Source organism: Musca autumnalis, unplaced genomic scaffold, assembly GCF_047663935.1.
Source record: "Musca autumnalis isolate F117 unplaced genomic scaffold, ASM4766393v1 scaffold_2, whole genome shotgun sequence".
NCBI classification, from domain to species: domain Eukaryota; kingdom Metazoa; phylum Arthropoda; class Insecta; order Diptera; family Muscidae; genus Musca; species Musca autumnalis.
The window spans coordinates 233,289,772-233,310,973 of NW_027411755.1; the positions used below are offsets into that span (position 1 = coordinate 233,289,772).

Genomic DNA, 21,202 nt, shown 5'->3' on the forward strand with positions numbered 1-21,202 from the left:
ATCGAGATGTACAGGTAACAGAATGAAGTGCGAAAATTCAAAACATCAAATTGATGGCTTTGGAACTGACACATCCTCCTGTAGAGACCACCAAAGTAATCTGGTAACTGATACAGATAGTGTGCTAAGGATATGGAAAGAGCATTTTTCCAAACTGTTGGTAGCCAATAGTAGCGAAGTCGACGAAGATACCACAGATCCAATAAAAGAAGGTGGTATTGAATGTATACCACCCGGCCAAGAAGAGGTAAAGACAGCAATAAACCGGCTGAAGAATAATAAGGCAGCAGGGGCTGATGGCCTACCAGCCGAGCTGTTTAAAACCGGAGGCGACAAGCTGATAAGGTGTATGCATCAGCTAGTTAGCTTTATCTGGAAGGAAGAACGCGTACCCTACGATTGGAATCTGAGCATCCTGTGTCCATAATAAAAGAGATAAGACTTTATGCTCCAACTACAGGGGCATATGTTTTCTCCTTATCGCCTACCAGATAGTGTCAGGGATATTGTGCGAACGACTAAAGCCCATGGTCAACGAAATAATTGGACCATACCAATGCGACTTTAGACATGCCAAAAGAGGTTTCAGGTCAGGTTTCACTAAAGACCAGATATTTACCTTGCGGCAAATCCTGGAGAAGACCCAAGAGATGCAGATCGACACATACTACCTCTTTGTCGATTATAAAGTAGCCTTCGACAGCCCGCTACGTTCAAAGGTATTCCAAGCAATGTCTGAATTTGGTATCCCTGCAAAACTCATTCGGCTTTGTAAAATGACTCTAACTGGCACAAGATCTTCAGTTCAAATAGGTAGATCAGTTGTGAAATAAAAAGAAGAATTGTATTGGCCAACAGATGCTACAAACTAAAATAACGCTTTACAAAACACTGATACTACCCGTGCTGATGTATGGTTCCGAAGCCTGGGTACTTGCGCAAGCAGATAAGCGTGTTTGAGAGAAAAATTCTTCGAAAGATCTACGGACCGATCTTCGTTGACGGTGAATATCGACGTCGTATGAACCACGAGCTGTATCTGCTATACAACGACATCAATATAGTTAAAGTTATCGAGATGCAGCGATAACGTTGACTAGGCCATATAACAATAATGAGTGATGATGAACCCGCTAAAAAGGCGTATAAATTGAAGCCACATGGCGGTGCACGCAGAATTGGCCGGCCAAAGAATAGATGGCGCAAACAAGAATTTGAGAACTTTTCTTAGTTCGATCTATGGAACAAATGTTCTGTAACACTGTGCAACATTTTGAAGGTTATCTTGTGCAAACAATTCGAACTGAGGACAGTACAGACCCAATCGACAAAAAACCCTAGTTGGGTTTTGTTGTGTCAGATCCAGCTCGGATTTTATGGCCCATCTAAACATGGTTAAATATTGAGTTTTTAAAGAAATTTGGGGCTATATCTCTGAAACCAATGCGAATCTTCTTCTGACCTTTGAAGCAAATTTGTAGATAAGGACACGAGTAAAATATTTGGAGAAATAATTAACTCGAAAAACTACATTTATTGCCTCAAATTTCAAAATATATGGAAAAATGCCACAATTTTTATACATTTCGCACCGTATCTCCAAAACCGTTAATTTTTTCTGAATATTTTCTTTTGGAAAAATATTCCCTGGAATGTAATACACAACTCTTCAGAACATTGTTGTAAGATACCTCTATCCCGTTGTTTTCAGTACATTTTTCAACGACGATTTAATAAAATTGTCAATAATGTAGTGAAATCCGAAATTCGAGAATAAACTGTTGGTGTGAACTGTGTTTGAAATACGTGTTGTAAAAGATATAATACAAAATACCGCTGAAACAACATGAAGTAAGCATTTTAGAGTTTCAGAATGTTCTAAAGAATTGTTGAGAACTTTATTTGGAAGATTTTTGCAATAGGTTACTTGGTTCAACTTTCAATAGTTTAGCCGGTACTGACCAGAATTTCAGCAATTATGTAGAAAATTCTATATTTTATAGATTTTGATGCCCTAGATGGAGTTTTTCTTATGTGGTTTTTTTAAAAGATAAGTTCTACTAGGTTAGGGCTACAGTATTGCTAAAGACAGCAAGGTCAAATTCCTATTCGTTTCTGAGATAGAGGCCTGATAAATGCAAAAAAGTGTAGATTTAACCCGGTTTAGATGAGGCCATAAAATCCGAACTGGATCTGACAGGACAAACCCCTACTAGGGTTTTTATAGTCTAAATATGTACTTTCAAAAAATGCATACTAGAAGTTGTTTGCATTTTCTGTGTTGCATAGTGTAATGGGCCAGCTATGTAAGTAAATATATAAATATACTATATAACTGAAGCACAAACATCCCATACGGGACAAGGGTGACTTCTCTCATATCAATGAGTGCACCCCGATTCATATTAGCTCAATGATATGGGACCTACAGTTTATTGCCGAGTCTTAAGGCACCACTTGAAGAGAAGTTTTACATGGCTGAAATACTCAGGAAATGTCGCCAACATTACTGAGTTGTATTTTTTCACCGTTGAAAATTGTTTGATGTTGCTTGGCCGCGGAATCGAACCCACGACCTTCAGCGTGCAAGGCGGGTGTACATAGCATTGCAACACGGCGGCACCCATGTATAAATATATAAACAATGCATTGAAATCCCAAATATGGAAATAAACAGTCTGTGTGAACATTGTTTGAAATAAATTTTGTAGAAAGTATGATATGAAATACCGAAATAAGTATTTTAGAGTTTCAGAGTGTTCTGAAGAATTGCTTTACTTGGTTCAACTCTCAATAGTTTAGCTGCTCTGACCATAAGTCCAGAAATTATGTAAACTTTCATATATTTTATCGATTTTTATGCGCTGGATGCAGTGTTTCTTATTCTTCCTCATTGACGCGTTCTACTAATTTAGGGCTACAATATTGCTGAAGACCACAAAGAAAAATTTTTTATAAGTTTCTAAGATAAAGACCTGATTAGTGGAAAAAGATGCTGCTATAAAATCCAAACCCTGTCTAACAACAAGAAACCCAACTAGGGTGTTTGTAGTCTCAATACGTGCTTTCAGAAAATGTTGATTAGAAGTTGTTTGCATTTTCAGTGTAGCACAGTGTAAGCACAATTTTGTTATTTTTTGTGGTAGAAAACGATAGTCAGTCAGAGCGACAGGAAGACATAGCTAGATCGACGCAGAATACCCTCAAACCGACTTGGTTTTAACGTACACACGTGGGGTCTAAAATGACTACTTCAAGAGACACAGAGTTGACAATGGCAAACCAAAAATACAAGTTTGCAAAGTGGGCAATTTTTATTTCCACAGTAATTTGTATCTGGTTAATAGCGAAATTTATAGATGTGGTCCAACAAAGATTCAGTGCAAGGGTTATAACTACAACACAGTCAGCTACTTCTGACTAAAGGTTTTTTCAAAGAGCAAATAAAAAAATCTGTACTCTTCGATATGAAAACAAATCCTTTCTCCTGTCAGGGATGTTCCTAGAAATAGTTTCTATCTTACGTTCGATAATACTCACTTATTTTTGATCTACATCCTTGGTTTAAAACTCATACTAACTTCGCCTTCACCCATATTAAAATACCCATGGCGCCAAGTGATTAAACCCACTAAATGGACAATAAAAATGTCAACATGCTTACACACGCATACATATTTGCAAATGAATGCTTTCATTGTTTGTTAAGAGGATTATCATTTTATTGTGTTGAACAAATGGTGGTATTGTTTTATGTCTACAAAATCCAATAAACAATGAAAAAATATATCTAGCAGAAATCTAGTTAAATTATTTACAACATTTAAGAGATTTTATTGAATCAACAACATTGACAACAATTGCTAATCCAACATTGACAAATTTGTTTACACTTAACTTAAAAAAAAACAACGACAATGTCAACAACACCAACATCTACACCATGCATTTATACTTCAAGAGCCATAACACAAAATACTCGAAAAAAAATCTTTGTCAGATTTTCAAACAAACAAAAAAAGGCAGAGAGTACTACTTAAAAACCTCTTAAAACTTTTGTCATTACAATGAAATAATTCTTTGTTGTTAGATGCACTAACATGGCAAGAACACCAACAACAACGTGTTTTGTTTTTGTTATTGTTGGTGACAATTAAAAGCACTAAAACTTCTAAAATAACTTTCAAGTTCTTTTTTTGGTAAAAATAATAACTGCCAAAGCAAATAATAATACAGCAACGACAACAAAAACGAAGGAAAGCCATCACCATAGAACACTGTTCACACAAAAATCATCTTAAGACAAGAATGAATGAACGAATGAATGTTAGGATAAATGAATGAATGAATACAAGAGCTGTGGAAATGCTTGAGGAATTATGAAGCACTTTGTGGTTGAAAATATACTGAGAGAAAAAATATGTTTATATTGAAAGAGAACGTCTAAAAGTGGAAATTACTTAGAAAAATTGAAACGCGAGAAAACAAAACATATATACGAAAACACTACAACAAATATGTTACATGAAGATAGAAGTAAGATTTAAATAAATTTAAATAAATTTTAGGTAACAAAAAAGTTGATAAAAACCTTGTTAAGAAAATAATTAACAAAATATTATAATTATTAATAAATTTATTATAATAATATTAACTTAAATAATAATAGTAATATAAATTATAATATTTATTATATTATTAACAATAACTATAAAAAAATAATAATAGTAACAAGCAAAAAAAGTATCAGTTGGCTATACCGACAGAGCTATACTCTCAACCTATGTGAATTGAAACTTTCATCTTGGGACAGATCGAATATATTTAGGGTCTTTTCAGAATTTGGTGGCAGTTTTTGGACATTTGAACTTGCCGACAAAAAATGTTAATTTGGATTAAAGTTCAAGTGTTGCGTAGGAGGTACTTGAAGGAATGGACCGACATAATACATTATCGAAGTGGATCTTATTTTGGGAATCATATCTTTTCAATAGATATCGCGACCACTAGTTATTTCTGTGGGTCATCGAATAACATCATCGGTATACATTTCCAGAGGATCTTCGAACAGACCCTAAACTGCACTTAGACACAAATGTTGAACTTTTGTGGGATGTACCCTAAGGAGAGGACCGATATGGGTCATTTTAGAAGTTAAATTTAATTTGGACAAAATATTAGGAGATCCAAAGTTTAGACCCCATTGGTTGCCTGTTCTCCTGTTTTTATATATTGGGGGAGTAACGAAAGTTGTGGACCGGTATTGCCCATCTTCGAACTGAAACTAAGTTTGGACAAAATATGACGAAGACCAAATTTTGGACCAAATTGGTTGATCAGTTCGAGAGTTATCGCGCACTCCAATTACAACGTATGATGCCATAAGGGTTTTTATTCCTTTCGGGCTAATTAAACAAGAAGTATGGACTTGCCCCTAAACTTTTACCGTCGTAGCGTAGCAGCGAATGAAAGTTGCTTCAACAAAACTCAAAGTGATTTGAGAGCTGGTCCTAAAGTGAACTTATACGAACTTTTGTGTGAGAGGTATCCGAAGGAGTGGACAAATGTAGTACATATTCGAACCTGACCTATATCTTGTAAATTTATCAGGAAATGCAAAGTATAGATCAAATCGGTCACTCCCTTCAAGAGTTATCGTGCGCACAATTTTCCAGAACATTTTTGAACTTTTGTGTGGGAGGTACCTGAAGGAGTGGACCGATATGGCTTTTCTTCGAACTTAAACTAAATTGGGACAAAATATTACTAAAGCCACATTTGGATGGAACCGGCAGATCCATTCGAGAGTTATCTTGCGCTCCAACCTCTACATACCGTGTTATAGGGGCTTTTTGCATCTTTCAAGCTATTTTCTCAGGAAGTATGGACTCGCCCCTAATGAAACTTGTACAAATTGTTACAACAAAAATGAAAACGATTCGAGGGCAGGCCCTGAACTAAACTTTTCCGCCATTTTGTGTGGGAGGTACCCGAAGGAGTGGACCGGTAGAGTTCATATTGGAACCATTCTTTCGATGAGGCACATTTTGCCCGTATGAAAGTATATATACACCTGTTAGCATAAATGCTGAGGGTATAATAACACTGTGCAACATATTCAAGATAATTTTGTGCAAACAGCTTCAACTGTGGATTTTATGAAAGTATAGACCCAATCGACAAAAACCGTATTTTGGTTTTGTGTTCTTAGATCGGGTTTAGATTTTATGGCCTCATCTAAACATGGCTAAATATTGTCTTTTTAGAGTAAATCGAGGCAATATCTCTGAAACCAATTCGAATCTTGTTTAAACCTCTGAAGCAAACTTGTAGATAGAGCATGAAGAAATTATTTGGAGAAAAAAAAAACTCGAAAAACTGCATTGTTGCCTCAAAATGGATAATATATCTAAAAATCCCTTTATTTCGTGTATTTCGCACCATATCTCCAAAACTGTTATATTTTTCGCTAACTTTTCTTTGAAAGAAATATCCGCTGGAACGCAGTTCACAACTCTTCAGAACATTCCATTCTTTTAAAATGCCTCTATCACGCTAATGCTAGCACATTTTTTAAAGGAAATTTTATAAATATATTGAAATCTCAAATATGAAAATAAACAGTCTGTGTGAACGTAGCTTGAAATGTGTTTTGTAGAAGGTATGATATGAAATACAGCCTAAACAATATGAAATATGTATTTTAGAGTTTCAGAATGTTCTGAAAAATTGGCGAACACATTGTTTGGAAAATTTTTGTGAAAAGTTTCTTGGTCCAACTCCCAACAATTTAGCTGCTACTGACCATAATTCCAATTATTATGTAAACGTCGATATATTTTATCGATGTTGATGCGCTAGATGCAGTTTTTCCTAGTTCATCCGTTTGACACGTAAGTTCTTCTACTTTCGGGCTATAATGTCGCTGAAGACCGTGAAGTAAAATTCCTTTTAGTTTCTGAGATAAAGCCTCGATAAATGGAAAAAAAGTGTCGTTTTAGCCAGGTTTAGATGAGACTATAAAATTCAAACCCGATCTAACAACACGAAACCTAATTAGGGTTTTTGTAGCCTCAGTATGTACTTTCAGAAAATTAGAAGTTGTTAAGTTGCACAGTGTAATAATATTAATAATAATAATAATAATAATAATAATAATAATAATAATAATAATAATAATAATAATAATAATAATAATAATAATAATAATAATAATAATAATAATAATAATAATAATAATAATAATAATAATAATAATAATAATAATAATAATAATAATAATAATAATAATAATAATAATAATAATAATAATAATAATAATAATAATAATAATAATAATAATAATAATAATAATAATAATAATAATAATAATAATAATAATAATAATAATAATAATAATAATAATAATAATAATAATAATAATAATAATAATAATAATAATAATAATAATAATAATAATAATAATAATAATAATAATAATAATAATAATAATAATAATAATATTAATAATAATAATAATAATAATAATAATAATAATAATAATAATAACAATAATAATAATAATAATAATAATAATAATAAAGTTAAGGATTTCCAGTCCAGTTAAATTAAAAAAATATATTTCAAAGGCAAACCACGGTGCCTGTTTCTATTAGTAAAACAATGAAGTTATCACTTTTAATTCACTTTATTAATTTACTTGACACTTATATTATTACTTTGAATTACTTGACACTTTAATTATAAGACAACGTTTACAATCGACTGCGTAACTAAGACTGCCTTCTGTATTCGATTAATGTCTTCAACAGAACTCCCAATCGATGGTATTGCATATATTTTGAGTCGTGGGAAATGCATGATCAGGGAATAGTGTAATTGGGCCGGATGCGCGTGCAATGCTGGTCAGTGGTCAGTGGTTTTAGCTGGTCGTAACTAAAGGTGAATGGAACTATGCTTTTGATGATGGTATGAGTCGGGCGCGTGCAGAAGTAATATGCTGATTCGAACAATTATAATTGGTCGGCAGTGTCGACTACGTTCTTAACTATAATAATATTAAGAATAATAATAATAATAATAATAATAATAATAATAATAATAATAATAATAATAATAATAATAATAATAATAAAAATAACAATAATAATAATAATAATAATAATAATAATAATAATAATAAAAATAACAACAATAATAATAATAATAATAATAATAATAATAATAATAATAATAATAATAATAATAATAATAATGATAATAATAATTATAATAATAATAATAATAATTATAATAATAATAATAATAATAATAATAATAATAATAATAATAATAATAATAATAATAATAATAATAATAATAATAATAATAATGATAATAATAATTATAATAATAATAATAATAATTATAATAATAATAATAATAATAATAATAATAATAATAATAATAATAATAATAATAATAATAATAATAATAATAATAATAATAATAATAATAATAATAATAATAATAATAATAATAATAATAATAATAATAATAATAATAATAATAACAATAGAAATATTGGTAAAAATTGTAATTAAAGTAATAACAAAATGTTTAATTTAAATGATTTAAAACTTATAATAATTAAAATAATAAACATGCATATAATTATAACAAAAAAATAAAAAAATATTTGTAATTATAAAAATTATAATTGCACTTACTATATTAATAATTGTAATAGTAATAATTATTAATTCACCCTTGCTCCATTCGGATTCACTCTATATTTCCTGACATTATTGCAGGTTTTGCATTATATTGCAAAACTCATATTTATTCATGTTTTTTTTTTCGTCCTGTGTATCCCATTATATTGACACTTTAAGAGTTTAACTTAATGTCAACGACAACAATAGCAAAATAAAAGTGCAAAGTACTCGCACAATTCTCAAACAATATAATAGTGTTAGCTAGAAAAGTTTAAAATGAGAGAAGAACAAAACAATTTTTTATCAAAGTTCAACTTTATCCAGGTCTAACAGGTTCTATCTAACATTAATAAACAAACGAACAAACGACAAACACGTACAAACTTTCAATAGCTACAAAGATAAGCCATACAAAATAAACAAAACAACAAATAGCAATCAAACAAACAATCAGGTCAACTGCATTAAAGTCAAACAAAAGTAAACTTAATTTACGACTATTTTAAACTACAAAACAAATAAAATACATAAGCTACAATAGAGCTTGTTCATGTCAAAATATCGGTAAGTCACCTGTAGGCTCTTGAAGTAGAAATTGCAAAGACTTAATGTTCTGAAACAGATGCCGGTCTAAAGCTCAATGACATACTAATCTACTTTGGTGAATATAAAGTGAGTTATTTTATGAAAGTGAAATCAGAATAGACTTTCAAGACTTTTTTCAACGATTGACTTTTTTTTACCGAATTTCAGGTATTTTCCTTTTTTCCTAACCGTTTTTACTTGCACCACGTAAGTGCAAACGTTTTACGAAAAATTGGCCAAAACTTAAAAAATGAATGGATTCTGACCTAAAGAGGGTCCAGTGCAATGTTTAAAATTTTTGAGAGACGTTTGTAATGTTTAACAACAATGCAGCCATAATTAAGATCGATTCAAGTTAAGTCCCAGTCCCCATATATAGACACCAGGAAAGTAGCGATAAATGCATCTCGCTAACGGAAAAAATGAACTTTTGCAAGTAAAATATATGAGAAATTTTCAAAAATGTTTTTTTGCAGAAACTTCCAATGAAATCTTAATTACTTATTCATGCCATATCATTCCACTATCAAATGCCAATTCCGTATTCGACCTATACGAGTTCAGTATTGTGGGAATGGAAGTGCATGAAAAACGTCTGTTGGATAAAATGTATATAGAGTCCTTCGCGCCTCATCGATATAATCATCTTAGACTTCACATATGTTTGTACTGTATTCGTTTCAGACAAGCTGGAATTACTTAGAACCTTCCGTCCGTTTGTATCTCTGTTTGTCTGGCAGGTTGAAGCTTATGATAACTCTCAAACGGATCAACCGATTTGGTCCAAGTTTTGGATCTCCTAATTATTTTTTCCAAATTAAACTTAAGTCATATCGGTACCACCGCCATAAAAGTTCAAAGTTCAAGTTCTCTAAAATGATGCTTATGATATCTCTCGAAGAGAGTAATCGATTCGGTCAAAACTTTCTTCTGGACATAGATCGAACCCAATATATTTTATATCGATCCACTCCTTCATATATCACAAAATTACTTCCAAACGTTCCAAGAGAAAACTTATGGCAACATCTTCAGGTACATAAGGGCAATTTAAGGACTGTTCGAGGATTCTTTGGACATTTTGTAGTCTTGTATACAGCGATTTCCTATACAAAGCTCTAACTGTTACGTTAACCAACTAAAATAGCTTATGGGCACCATAACTTTCGAACGAAGTGACCCTCAAAATAAGATCCATTGCAAAATGGACTATGCTGCTTCATGTTTACAGGTACCGTCTCCGCAAAAGTTTAACATTACTGCGCTTTAAACTAAATTATATTTATTACCAGAACGTTTTTATTTATTCGGTTTTGTAGCCGGTATTCCATCTGTTCATAGTTTCAGATTCACACAGCGACTGATACATTTTTACTTATTTTCCAGAAATTAAAATTAACGATCTTTTTGCATTGAGTGGGCAATACTTTGCCATTGTACGGATAAGTTATAGGGACGAGGAGTACACTAAGCGATTGGATTAGTTGCGTGTAATATGCAGTGACTATATGTTGTGTTGCAGGTTACCGGCGTAAAACTTCCGGGTTGTGAATGCTCGTACTTTATTTGCTACGTTTAGGCGGTTACGTGCCTTTGCTTCAACAAGGTAGTCCATGTTTTTTCCCCGGAACATCCAACACACTCGATTAATGTCTTCCAACAATCACAATGTGATAAATTTGGTTTCTTGTTTTCAGAATATCGAAATGCTTTAATCTGATGCTGCTAACTACCATATTTTTTTGGCTGCTGCGAAGTTTATCAGCCTCATTCCGTTGTCAGATGTTACATTATGGAGACTGAATTTTCAGACTGTTGGACCAAACGTATGTATGTTCTTTTCCCATTTGGGCATTATAATCGCTTCGAATAATTTTGGTGTCATGGAGGACAACGGTCATATATACATAAGTATCACCTGCCACTCAAAAATTCAATTATAAAAAAATGGATACATTTAGACACTCGCATATGATTTGCCAAGTCGTTTTGTGTACTCAATTACATTAAGTGTTGTTTTCAACCCATATAAACGAACCGATTGTCTTATGCTCACCGAGAAAGTGAGAGGCAAGATCACAAAAAAGATGTAGAAAACATTTGCTAAGTGTTTACGACACTTGCTAAGTATGTACGACACTTGCTTAAGACACTTATTATTTTTATTTTTGCATTTTTGTGATCTTTGAAAATGATTTTTTGTGTTCATGGAATATGCATATATTTTGCTATGTTTTTTATCTAATCTAACATCTTAATGATATGTTTTATAGCAATAAATTATTTTAAGTTTTTCCTATATGACTGTATGTATGTAACTATAAAGTTAAATTAAAAATTGATTTTTAATTATAAGATATAGAAGCGATGTATTTTCATTTTCCAGCAATGGCTAGGATTTGTAAACGTTAGAAAAATTGCCTAATGTAAGGAATATACAAAAGTACACATAATATTAGAAACATAGAACATGACAATCTTTGTACTGTTGTATGTGCTTCCACTTGTTGAGCCACTTGGCAATTTTGTCTACGATTGGTTAGCACTAAGGTGTTTTGTATACAGTGCAAAATACGATGGCATCGCAAGTATTTTTTGTGATGGTGAAAAAATACACGAATGCAAGCAGACACTTGTATTAAAAAGCATAATAGCCAAAAACACTTGCATGTGCTCAAGTAGCTTATAGAGACAAGTGACTTTATGTTGATCCCTGATATCTAGCGAATTCCACAAATATCCAACCAATATGGCTCCACCGTGTCGCTGATAGTTACTCAACTCCTCATGCATATCAGATGTGGTGCTGGACAGATGTCGTGTTTGACAACTTCTATTTATGCGGACATTATCCGAACTTGCAGATATTAAGTAGTTTTGAAGCCCTTTTTATCAAGTCCACCCAGTGCTTGTTTAGAATTATTTCTCAATGTATACACATGTACACTCGAATGGTTTTTATACCCTCCACCATATGGAGGGTATAATTAAACTTGTCATTCCGTTTTTAACACATCGAAATATTCGTCGGAGACCCTGTAAAGTATATGCATTATTGATCAGCATAAAATTCTATGTCGATATAACCGTCCGTCTGTCTGTTGAAATCAAGATACAGCTCGCAATTTCAAAGATAGAGAGTCAATATTTGGTGCATAAGTTTTTATTACTTGCAGAATGGTTGGTATTGAAAATGGGATATATCGGTCCACGTTTTGATATAGCCCCCACAGAACGGTACCTCCCGATTTTCGGTAATTTTAAGGTTTTGGCTTCATTATTTAGTCTTCCAAGAGTTATAAAATAATCCAGAAGAGTATTATCAGTATAGGTCCACGTCTTCCTATATCCCCATAGAAGCGTACTTCTTGATTTTCGGTATTTTTTTAAGTTTTAGCCACATTCTCTTACCGAAATATAGGAAATTTGGTATTTAGTCTTCTTTGAGAACGGTGCCTCACATTGTTTTACCGAAATTGCTGAAATTTAGTATTAAGTCTTCTTCATACACGAAAGGAAACTAATTATTCCATTTTACTTCAATACAACTTGTGGTGGAGGGTATAACAAGTTCGGCCCGGCCGAACTTAACGCCGTTCTTACTTGTTTCTTTTATGAATCGTAATGCTTTCCAGTTCGGATGTTTTGATAGATTGACAGTGGCTTAGAATGCTAAGACGTCGTCAACATTGTCCGCCTGTTGAAGAGAAGCCAGGTTCAAACCTCAGCCGGGGCAGTCAGGCTCATGCTGTGAATTTTTATTTATTGTTGTCTTATTAGGTCAAATGTCATTATTTATGAAAGGTTCTAACTAATTAAATTAAATAAGCTATAATTACCTAAGGAGATTGTATTGAAAAGGTGATATTAATTTCAATTAATTTATTCATAATAATTAAACCTCAAGGCAAATTTAATTACAAAATTATTTCAATTATTTTTGGCATTAGATGGATATCTTATTGTCTTAAGTGGCATTGAAAATTATCGACTGCGGAATCAAAGTAAAGAAAAAAATTGAGCTTGAGTCTAACCAAAAATATCAACAACAGTCTAACCAACATTGACTCGATTCCCCTGCCCTGCTTATGAACAAACTCACGGTGCTCTTGAATCAAATTTAAGTGGAAAGTGCTTACACCTGGGATTCTGAAACTACAATGTTCATAGATGGGAAAAATCAAAAAAATAAAAAAATCGCCGTGGCGCTTCTTAAATAAATCGCGATTCAAGTTCATAGTTTTAGGGGTTGTTTAGGTTTTTGCGATTTTGCTTAGAAACCGCAAGACCTATCGAAATGGGATTAAAGAAGATGTTGTAGCTATCAAAATTCTCTACAGATTATTAACGATATTTTTGTAGGTTTTACAACTTTTGAAATATAAAAGTTGAAATTGGTATTCAGGTATTCAAGCGAAACCGTTACAAAAAACCTAAAAATGTAAACTGAGCTTCTTTATCTCAAAAATGGTACAGCCTGAGAACAAATCATAAACGTCAATCCTGTAGAGAATTTAAACAGCTCCAACATTTTCTTAAGCTCCATTTCGATTGGACTTGCGGTTTCCAAGCAAAATCATGAAAACCTAAAAAACACCTAAAATGTAAATTTTGACCGCGATTTATTTAAAAATCCCGACATAGATTTTTTCTTGTTTTTGGATTTTTCTCATCTATGAACATTGTTGTTTCAGAATTCACAAAAACTTTCCCTGTTTAAGCGGTTTTAATTAAAAGTTAGTTAAGGCGCACCCTTCATGACATTGTTTTATATGGAGGGGATACAGTCAGTGCATTGTCCAAATTTAAACTTCAATATCTCAAAAATGGTAAAACCTACGAAAATACCGCCAAAGTCAATCTTGTAGAGAATTTTCATAGCTACAAAATTTTGCAAAGTCGTGAAAACCTCCATTTAACATTGATTCAAAACCACCGTGAACTGTGTTGGACTACATTCTACAAATTTTTGACCGATTGTTCTCTGCTCAATCGAAGAAACACTTTAGCACATATTTAGTATTATATATTCCAGAACAAACTAGTCATTAAATTATTAAATATTTCGTCATTCCGTTAACACGTAAGCGTTTTTATATGAATCTTAATAAACAAATTGTATAAATAACTTAAACGCTTTCAAAAGTCTTACAAATTAAAATTCTCTGTTAAATCTTTATTCTCATCAAAATTCGGCACATTTCTCACAAACAAATATTATTTCAAACATAACATATTTTTTTATTTACTTACATGAACTTTTCATCACATACATATTTCCACACATCAATCGTGGGCGTGTGTCTGCAGAAATTTGAAAATAAAGCAAAAAAACACTTAAAAGTGCTTCAGGCAATTCAACGAATAAATAATCAGCCCACACAAAAATCCTAAAATTCCAAAATTACCACGATTTAAAATTAAAATAATTCACCCATTTTGTAAATTTTAAAGCCTTTATGGCAGACAAAATCCCATGAAATAATAAGATCAGAAAAGTAATGTTTGTCAAGAGACGTGTTGGCAGCTATTATTGAATTTCGCTGATGGTGGTGCTGGAATAACTCATTAGATATTTTAATGAAAAACATTTTGTTATTTGATTTATGGCAAGTTTTTCATTTATTTTTTTATGAAACACTTTTTCACATTTGAACCATACAACAATTAAGCAGTTTGCCAAAACACATAGCAAAACGATGAATAGACAGAAGAGACACCAGCAATAAAAGACAGCAGTTGACAATTGTTAGCCTTTAGCAATGGGACACCATCGCCAATGACATTTCTTTTGGCACACTCACATGCTTTGGGCTTTTTTTCTGGGGGGGCACACAGAACTTGTAATGAAATGAACCAGACATGTTTGCTAAATCTCTCTACTCTTCTTTCGTTTTTGTTTTTCTTCTTCTATTTGCAGTTTTAGCACTTATCTTTGTTCTCTACAATCGTAAACGTAAAACAACAAATAAAAAACGTAACGGCCCAGAAAAGGATGTACGTGAAACGGTAATAAGTTACGATGATGAGGGTGGTGGCGAAGATGATATGACGGCGTTTGACATAACACCCCTACAGATACCAATTGGTCAGGGTGGTACAATGCCACCGGATATAGCTGCCTGCAAGGTGCCAATAATATGTAAGTATATCTATGATAGGGAGGATATACATGGGGATATGTGATGCCAGTTGTTGTTGTTGTAGTCATGTGAAATGGTTAAATTGTGTGTTCACTCGTGTTTGCCTATTCGCTTTCTCTCGCTGTTATAGTTGAGTATGGCTAACTAAGTTGTAGTTGTTTATTTGTTTTCTGCTATTGACATTTGAGTTAGAGTATTTGCTTTTCGAAATTGTTGCTGATGTTTACGAAATATGTTAACGTTGTTGTTTGTGTCTACAAAGGCACGTAAAATATTAAAAAAAACGGATTTCATTTGTCGCCTATTTTCTATTATTATTGACTCAATTCAATTTCACTGTATCTGGTGTTATTTGATAACGGTGGTTAGCAGCACTAGTTAGCAGGTTTAATACAAAATGTTTGTGTTGTTAAATAACAGGCCTTACAGATCAACTCGACAATCACAACAAACAAGTGTGGATTTTTACGAATATTTTTTGTGTGACCATCACAATAAAGAAGCGTGGATTTTTAAACATATTTTCTGAGCGACCATTACAACAAAGAACCTTGAATTTTTAAACATATTTTCTGAACGACCATCACAACAAAGAAGCGTAGATTTTTAAACATATTTTCTGAGCGACCATCACAACAAAAAATCGTGGATTTTTAAGAATATTTGTGGAACGACAAGGAAGCGTGGATTTTTAAGAATATATGTGGAACGACAAGGAAGCGTGGATTTTTAAGAATATTTTTGGAATGACCATCACAACAAAGAAGCGTGGATTTTTAAGAATATTTTTGGGATGACCATCACAACAAAGAAGCGTGGATTTTTAGAATATTTTCTGAGCTACCATCACAACAAAGAAGCGTGGATTTTTAAGAATATTTTTTTAGCTACCCCAACAACAAAGAAGCGTGAATTTTTAAGAATATTTTTTAAGCTACCATCACAACAAAGAAGAGTAAATTTTTAAGAATATTTTTGAGCTACCATCGCAACGAAGAAGCGTGGATTTTTAAGAATATTTTTGGGATGACCATCACAACAATGAAGCGTGGATTTTTAAGAATATTTTTGGGATGACCATCACAACAAAGAAGCGTGGATTTTTTAGAATATTTTTGGGATGACCATCACAACAAAGAAGCGTGGATTTTTAAGAATATTTTTGGGATGACCATCACAACAAAGAAGCGTGGATTTTTAAGAATATTTTTGGGATGACCATCACAACAAAGAAGCGCGAATTTTTAAGAATATTTTTGGGATGACCATCACAACAAAGAAGCATGGATTTTTAAGAATATTTTTGGGATGACCATCACAACAAAGAAGCGTGGATTTTTAAGAATATTTTGGGATGACCATCACAACAAAGAAGCGTGGATTTTTAAGAATATTTTTGGGATGACCATCACAACAAAGAAGCGTGGATTTTTAAGAATATTTTTGGGATGACCATCACAACAAAGAAGCGTGGATTTTTAAGAATATTTTTGGGATGACCATCACAACAAAGAAGCGTGGATTTTTAAGAATATTTTTGGGATGACCATCACAACAAAGAAGCGTGGATTTTTAAGAATATTTTTGGGATGACCATCACAACAAAGAAGCGTGGATTTTTAAGAATATTTTTGGGATGACCATCACAACAAAGAAGCGTGGATTTTTAAGAATATTTTTGGGATGACCATCACAACAAAGAAGCGTGGATTTTTAAGAATATTTTTGGGATGACCATCACAACAAAGAAGCGTGGATTTTTAAGAATATTTTTGGGATGACCATCACAACAAAGAAGCGTGGATTTTTAAGAATATTTTTGGGATGACCATCACAACAAAGAAGCGTGGATTTTTAAGAATATTTTTGGGATGACCATCACAACAAAGAAGCGTGGATTTTTAAGAATATTTTTGGGATGACCATCACAACAAAGAAGCGTGGATTTTTAAGAATATTTTTGGGATGACCATCACAACAAAGAAGCGTGGATTTTTAAGAATATTTTTGGGATGACCATCACAACAAAGAAGCGTGGATTTTTAAGAATATTTTTGGGATGACCATCACAACAAAGAAGCGTGGATTTTTATACCCTACACCACTATGTGGTAAGAGGTATTATGTGTTAGTGCATTTGTATGTAACATACAAAAGGAAGCGAAATAGACCCATAGTTCCTTCTAGGGATATACATAGAATCACTTTCTGAGTCGATTTATGCATGTCCGTCCGTCCGTCCGTTCGCAACATACAGGTCGCATTTGTTGACCGATTTCGCTGAAAATTGGGGAATACCATTTTTTTAGCCGTCGGAAGATCAAGTTCGAAGATGGGCTATATCGGTCCAAGTTTTGGTATAGCCCCCATATATATTTTCGGCCGATTTCACGTATTTTCTGTAACACACACGCTATATATGTCCGATTTCGATGAAATTTGGAATGTGTGACTGAATTTGGTTTAAAAATAAATGTGCCAAATTATATCGAAATCGGTTCAGATTTGGATATAGCTCCCATATATATGTTCGCCCGATTTCACGTATGCGATGTACCAATCACGCTATATACGTCCGATTTTAATGAAATTTGGAATGTTTGACTGAATTTGGTATAGAAATAAGTGTGCCAAATTATATAGAAATCGGTTCAGATTTGGATATAGCTCCCATATATATTTTCGGCCGATTTCACGTATTTTCTGTACCAAACACGCTATATATTTCCGATTTCGATGAAATTTGGAATGTGTGACTGAATTCAGTCTAGAAATAAATGTGCCAAATTATATCGAAATCGGCTAGGATTTGGATATAGCACCCATATATATTTTCGGCCGATTTCGCGTGTTTGCTGCTCCAAACACGCTATATAAGTCGGATTTCGATGAAATTTGGAATGTGTGACTGAATTCGGTCTGGAAATAAATGTGCCAACTTATATCAAAATCGGTTTAGATCTGGATATAGCTCCGATTTATATTTTACATATTCACAGTGGTGTAGGGTATCATATAGTCGGCCCCGCCCGACTTTGATCCTTTCCTTACTGGTTAAGAATATTTTTGGGATGACCATCACAACAAAGAAGCGTGGATTTTTAAGAATATTTTTGGGATGACCATCACAACAAAGAAGCGTGGATTTTTAAGAATATTTTTGGGATGACCATCACAATAAAGAAGCGTGGATTTTTAAGAATATTTTTGGGATGACCATCACAACAAAGAAGCGTGGATTTTTAAGAATATTTTTGGGATGACCTTCACAACAAAGAAGCGTGGATTTTTAAGAATATTTTTGGGATGACCATCACAACAAAGAAGCGTGGATTTTTAAGAATTTTTTTGGGATGACCACCACAACAAAGAAGCGTGGATTTTTAAGAATATTTTTCGGATGACCATCACAACAAAGAAGCGTGGATTTTTAAGAATATTTTTGGGATGACCATCACAACAAAGAAGCGTGGATTTTTAAGAATATTTTTGGGATGACCATCACAACAAAGAAGCGTGGATTTTTAAGAATATTTTTGGGATGACCATCACAACAAAGAAGCGTGGATTTTTAAGAATATTTTTGGGATGACCATCACAACAAAGAAGCGTGGATTTTTAAGAATATTTTTGGGATGACCATCACAACAAAGAAGCGTGGATTTTTAAGAATATTTTTGGGAGGACCATCACAACAAAGAAGCGTGGATTTTTAAGAATATTTTTGGGATGACCATCACAACAAAGAAGCGTGGATTTTTAAGAATATTTTTGGGATGACCATCACAACAAAGAAGCGTGGATTTTTAAGAATATTTTTGGGATGACCATCACAACAAAGAAGCGTGGATTTTTAAGAATATTTTTGGGAGGACCATCACAACAAAGAAGCGTGGATTTTTAAGAATATTTTTGGGATGACCATCACAACAAAGAAGCGTGGATTTTTAAGAATATTTTTGGGATGACCATCACAACAAAGAAGCGTGGATTTTTAAGAATATTTTTGGGATGACCATCACAACAAAGAAGCGTGGATTTTTAAGAATATTTTTGGGATGACCATCACAACAAAGAAGCGTGGATTTTTAAGAATATTTTTGGGATGACCATCACAACAAAGAAGCGTGGATTTTTAAGAATATTTTTGGGATGACCATCACAACAAAGAAGCGTGGATTTTTAAGAATATTTTTGGGATGACCATCACAACAAAGAAGCGTGGATTTTTATACCCTACACCACTATGTGGTAAGGGGTATTATGTGTTAGTGCATTTGTATGTAACATACAAAAGGAAGCGAAATAGACCCATAGTTCCTTCTAGGGATATACATAGAATCACTTTCTGAGTCGATTTATGCATGTCCGTCCGTCCGTCCGTTCGCAACATACAGGTCGCATTTGTTGACCGATTTTGCTGAAAATTGGGGAATACCGGAAGATCAAGTTCGAAGATGGGCTATATCGGTCCAAGTTTTGGTATAGCCCCCATATATATTTTCGGCCGATTTCACGTATTTTCTGTAACACACACGCTATATATGTCCGATTTCGATGAAATTTGGAATGTGTGACTGAATTTGGTTTAAAAATAAATGTGCCAAATTATATCGAAATCGGTTCAGATTTGGATATAGCTCCCATATATATGTTCGCCCGATTTCACGTATGCGATGTACCAATCACGCTATATACGTCCGATTTTAATGAAATTTGGAATGTTTGACTGAATTTGGTATAGAAATAAGTGTGCCAAATTATATAGAAATCGGTTCAGATTTGGATATAGCTCCCATATATATTTTCGGCCGATTTCACGTATTTTCTGTACCAAACACGCTATATATTTCCGATTTCGATGAAATTTGGAATGTGTGACTGAATTCAGTCTAGAAATAAATGTGCCAAATTATATCGAAATCGGCTAGGATTTGGATATAGCACCCATATATATTTTCGGCCGATTTCGCGTGTTTGCTGCTCCAAACACGCTATATAAGTCGGATTTCGATGAAATTTGGAATGTGTGACTGAATTCGGTCTGGAAATAAATGTGCCAACTTATATCAAAATCGGTTTAGATCTGGATATAGCTCCGATTTATATTTTACATATTCACAGTGGTGTAGGGTATCATATAGTCGGCCCCGCCCGACTTTGATCCTTTCCTTACTGGTTAAGAATATTTTTGGGATGACCATCACAACAAAGAAGCGTGGATTTTTAAGAATATTTTTGGGATGACCATCACAACAAAGAAGCGTGGATTTTTAAGAATATTTTTGGGATGACCATCACAACAAAGAAGCGTGGATTTTTAAGAATATTTTTGGGATGACCTTCACAACAAAGAAGCGTGGATTTTTAAGAATATTTTTGGGATGACCATCACAACAAAGAAGCGTGGATTTTTAAGAATTTTTTTGGGATGACCACCACAACAAAGAAGCGTGGATTTTTAAGAATATTTTTCGGATGACCATCACAACAAAGAAGCGTAGATTTTTAAGAATATTTTTCGGATGACCATCACAACAAAGAAGCGTGGATTTTTAAGAATATTTTTGGGATGACCATCACAACAAAGAAGCGTGGATTTTTAAGAATATTTTTGGGATGACCATCACAACAAAGAAGCGTGGATTTTTAAGAATATTTTTGGGATGACCATCACAAAAAAGAAGCGTGGATTTTTAAGAACATTTTTGGGATGACCATCACAACAAAGAAGCGTGGATTTTTAAGAATATTTTTGGGATGACCATCACAACAAAG

General features: G+C 33.1%; 1 protein-coding gene across 1 annotated transcript in view; it reads left to right on the forward strand.

The window, feature by feature from the left end:
* The window catches only part of CadN2 (Cadherin-N2), a 421,364-nt gene that overhangs the window by 391,619 nt on the left and 8,543 nt on the right, over positions 1 to 21,202 (forward strand). The window contains exon 11 of the mRNA XM_073971018.1: positions 15,202 to 15,423. Coding sequence (XP_073827119.1) covers positions 15,202 to 15,423 — 222 coding nt within the window. The remainder of the gene's footprint in view (positions 1 to 15,201; positions 15,424 to 21,202) is intronic.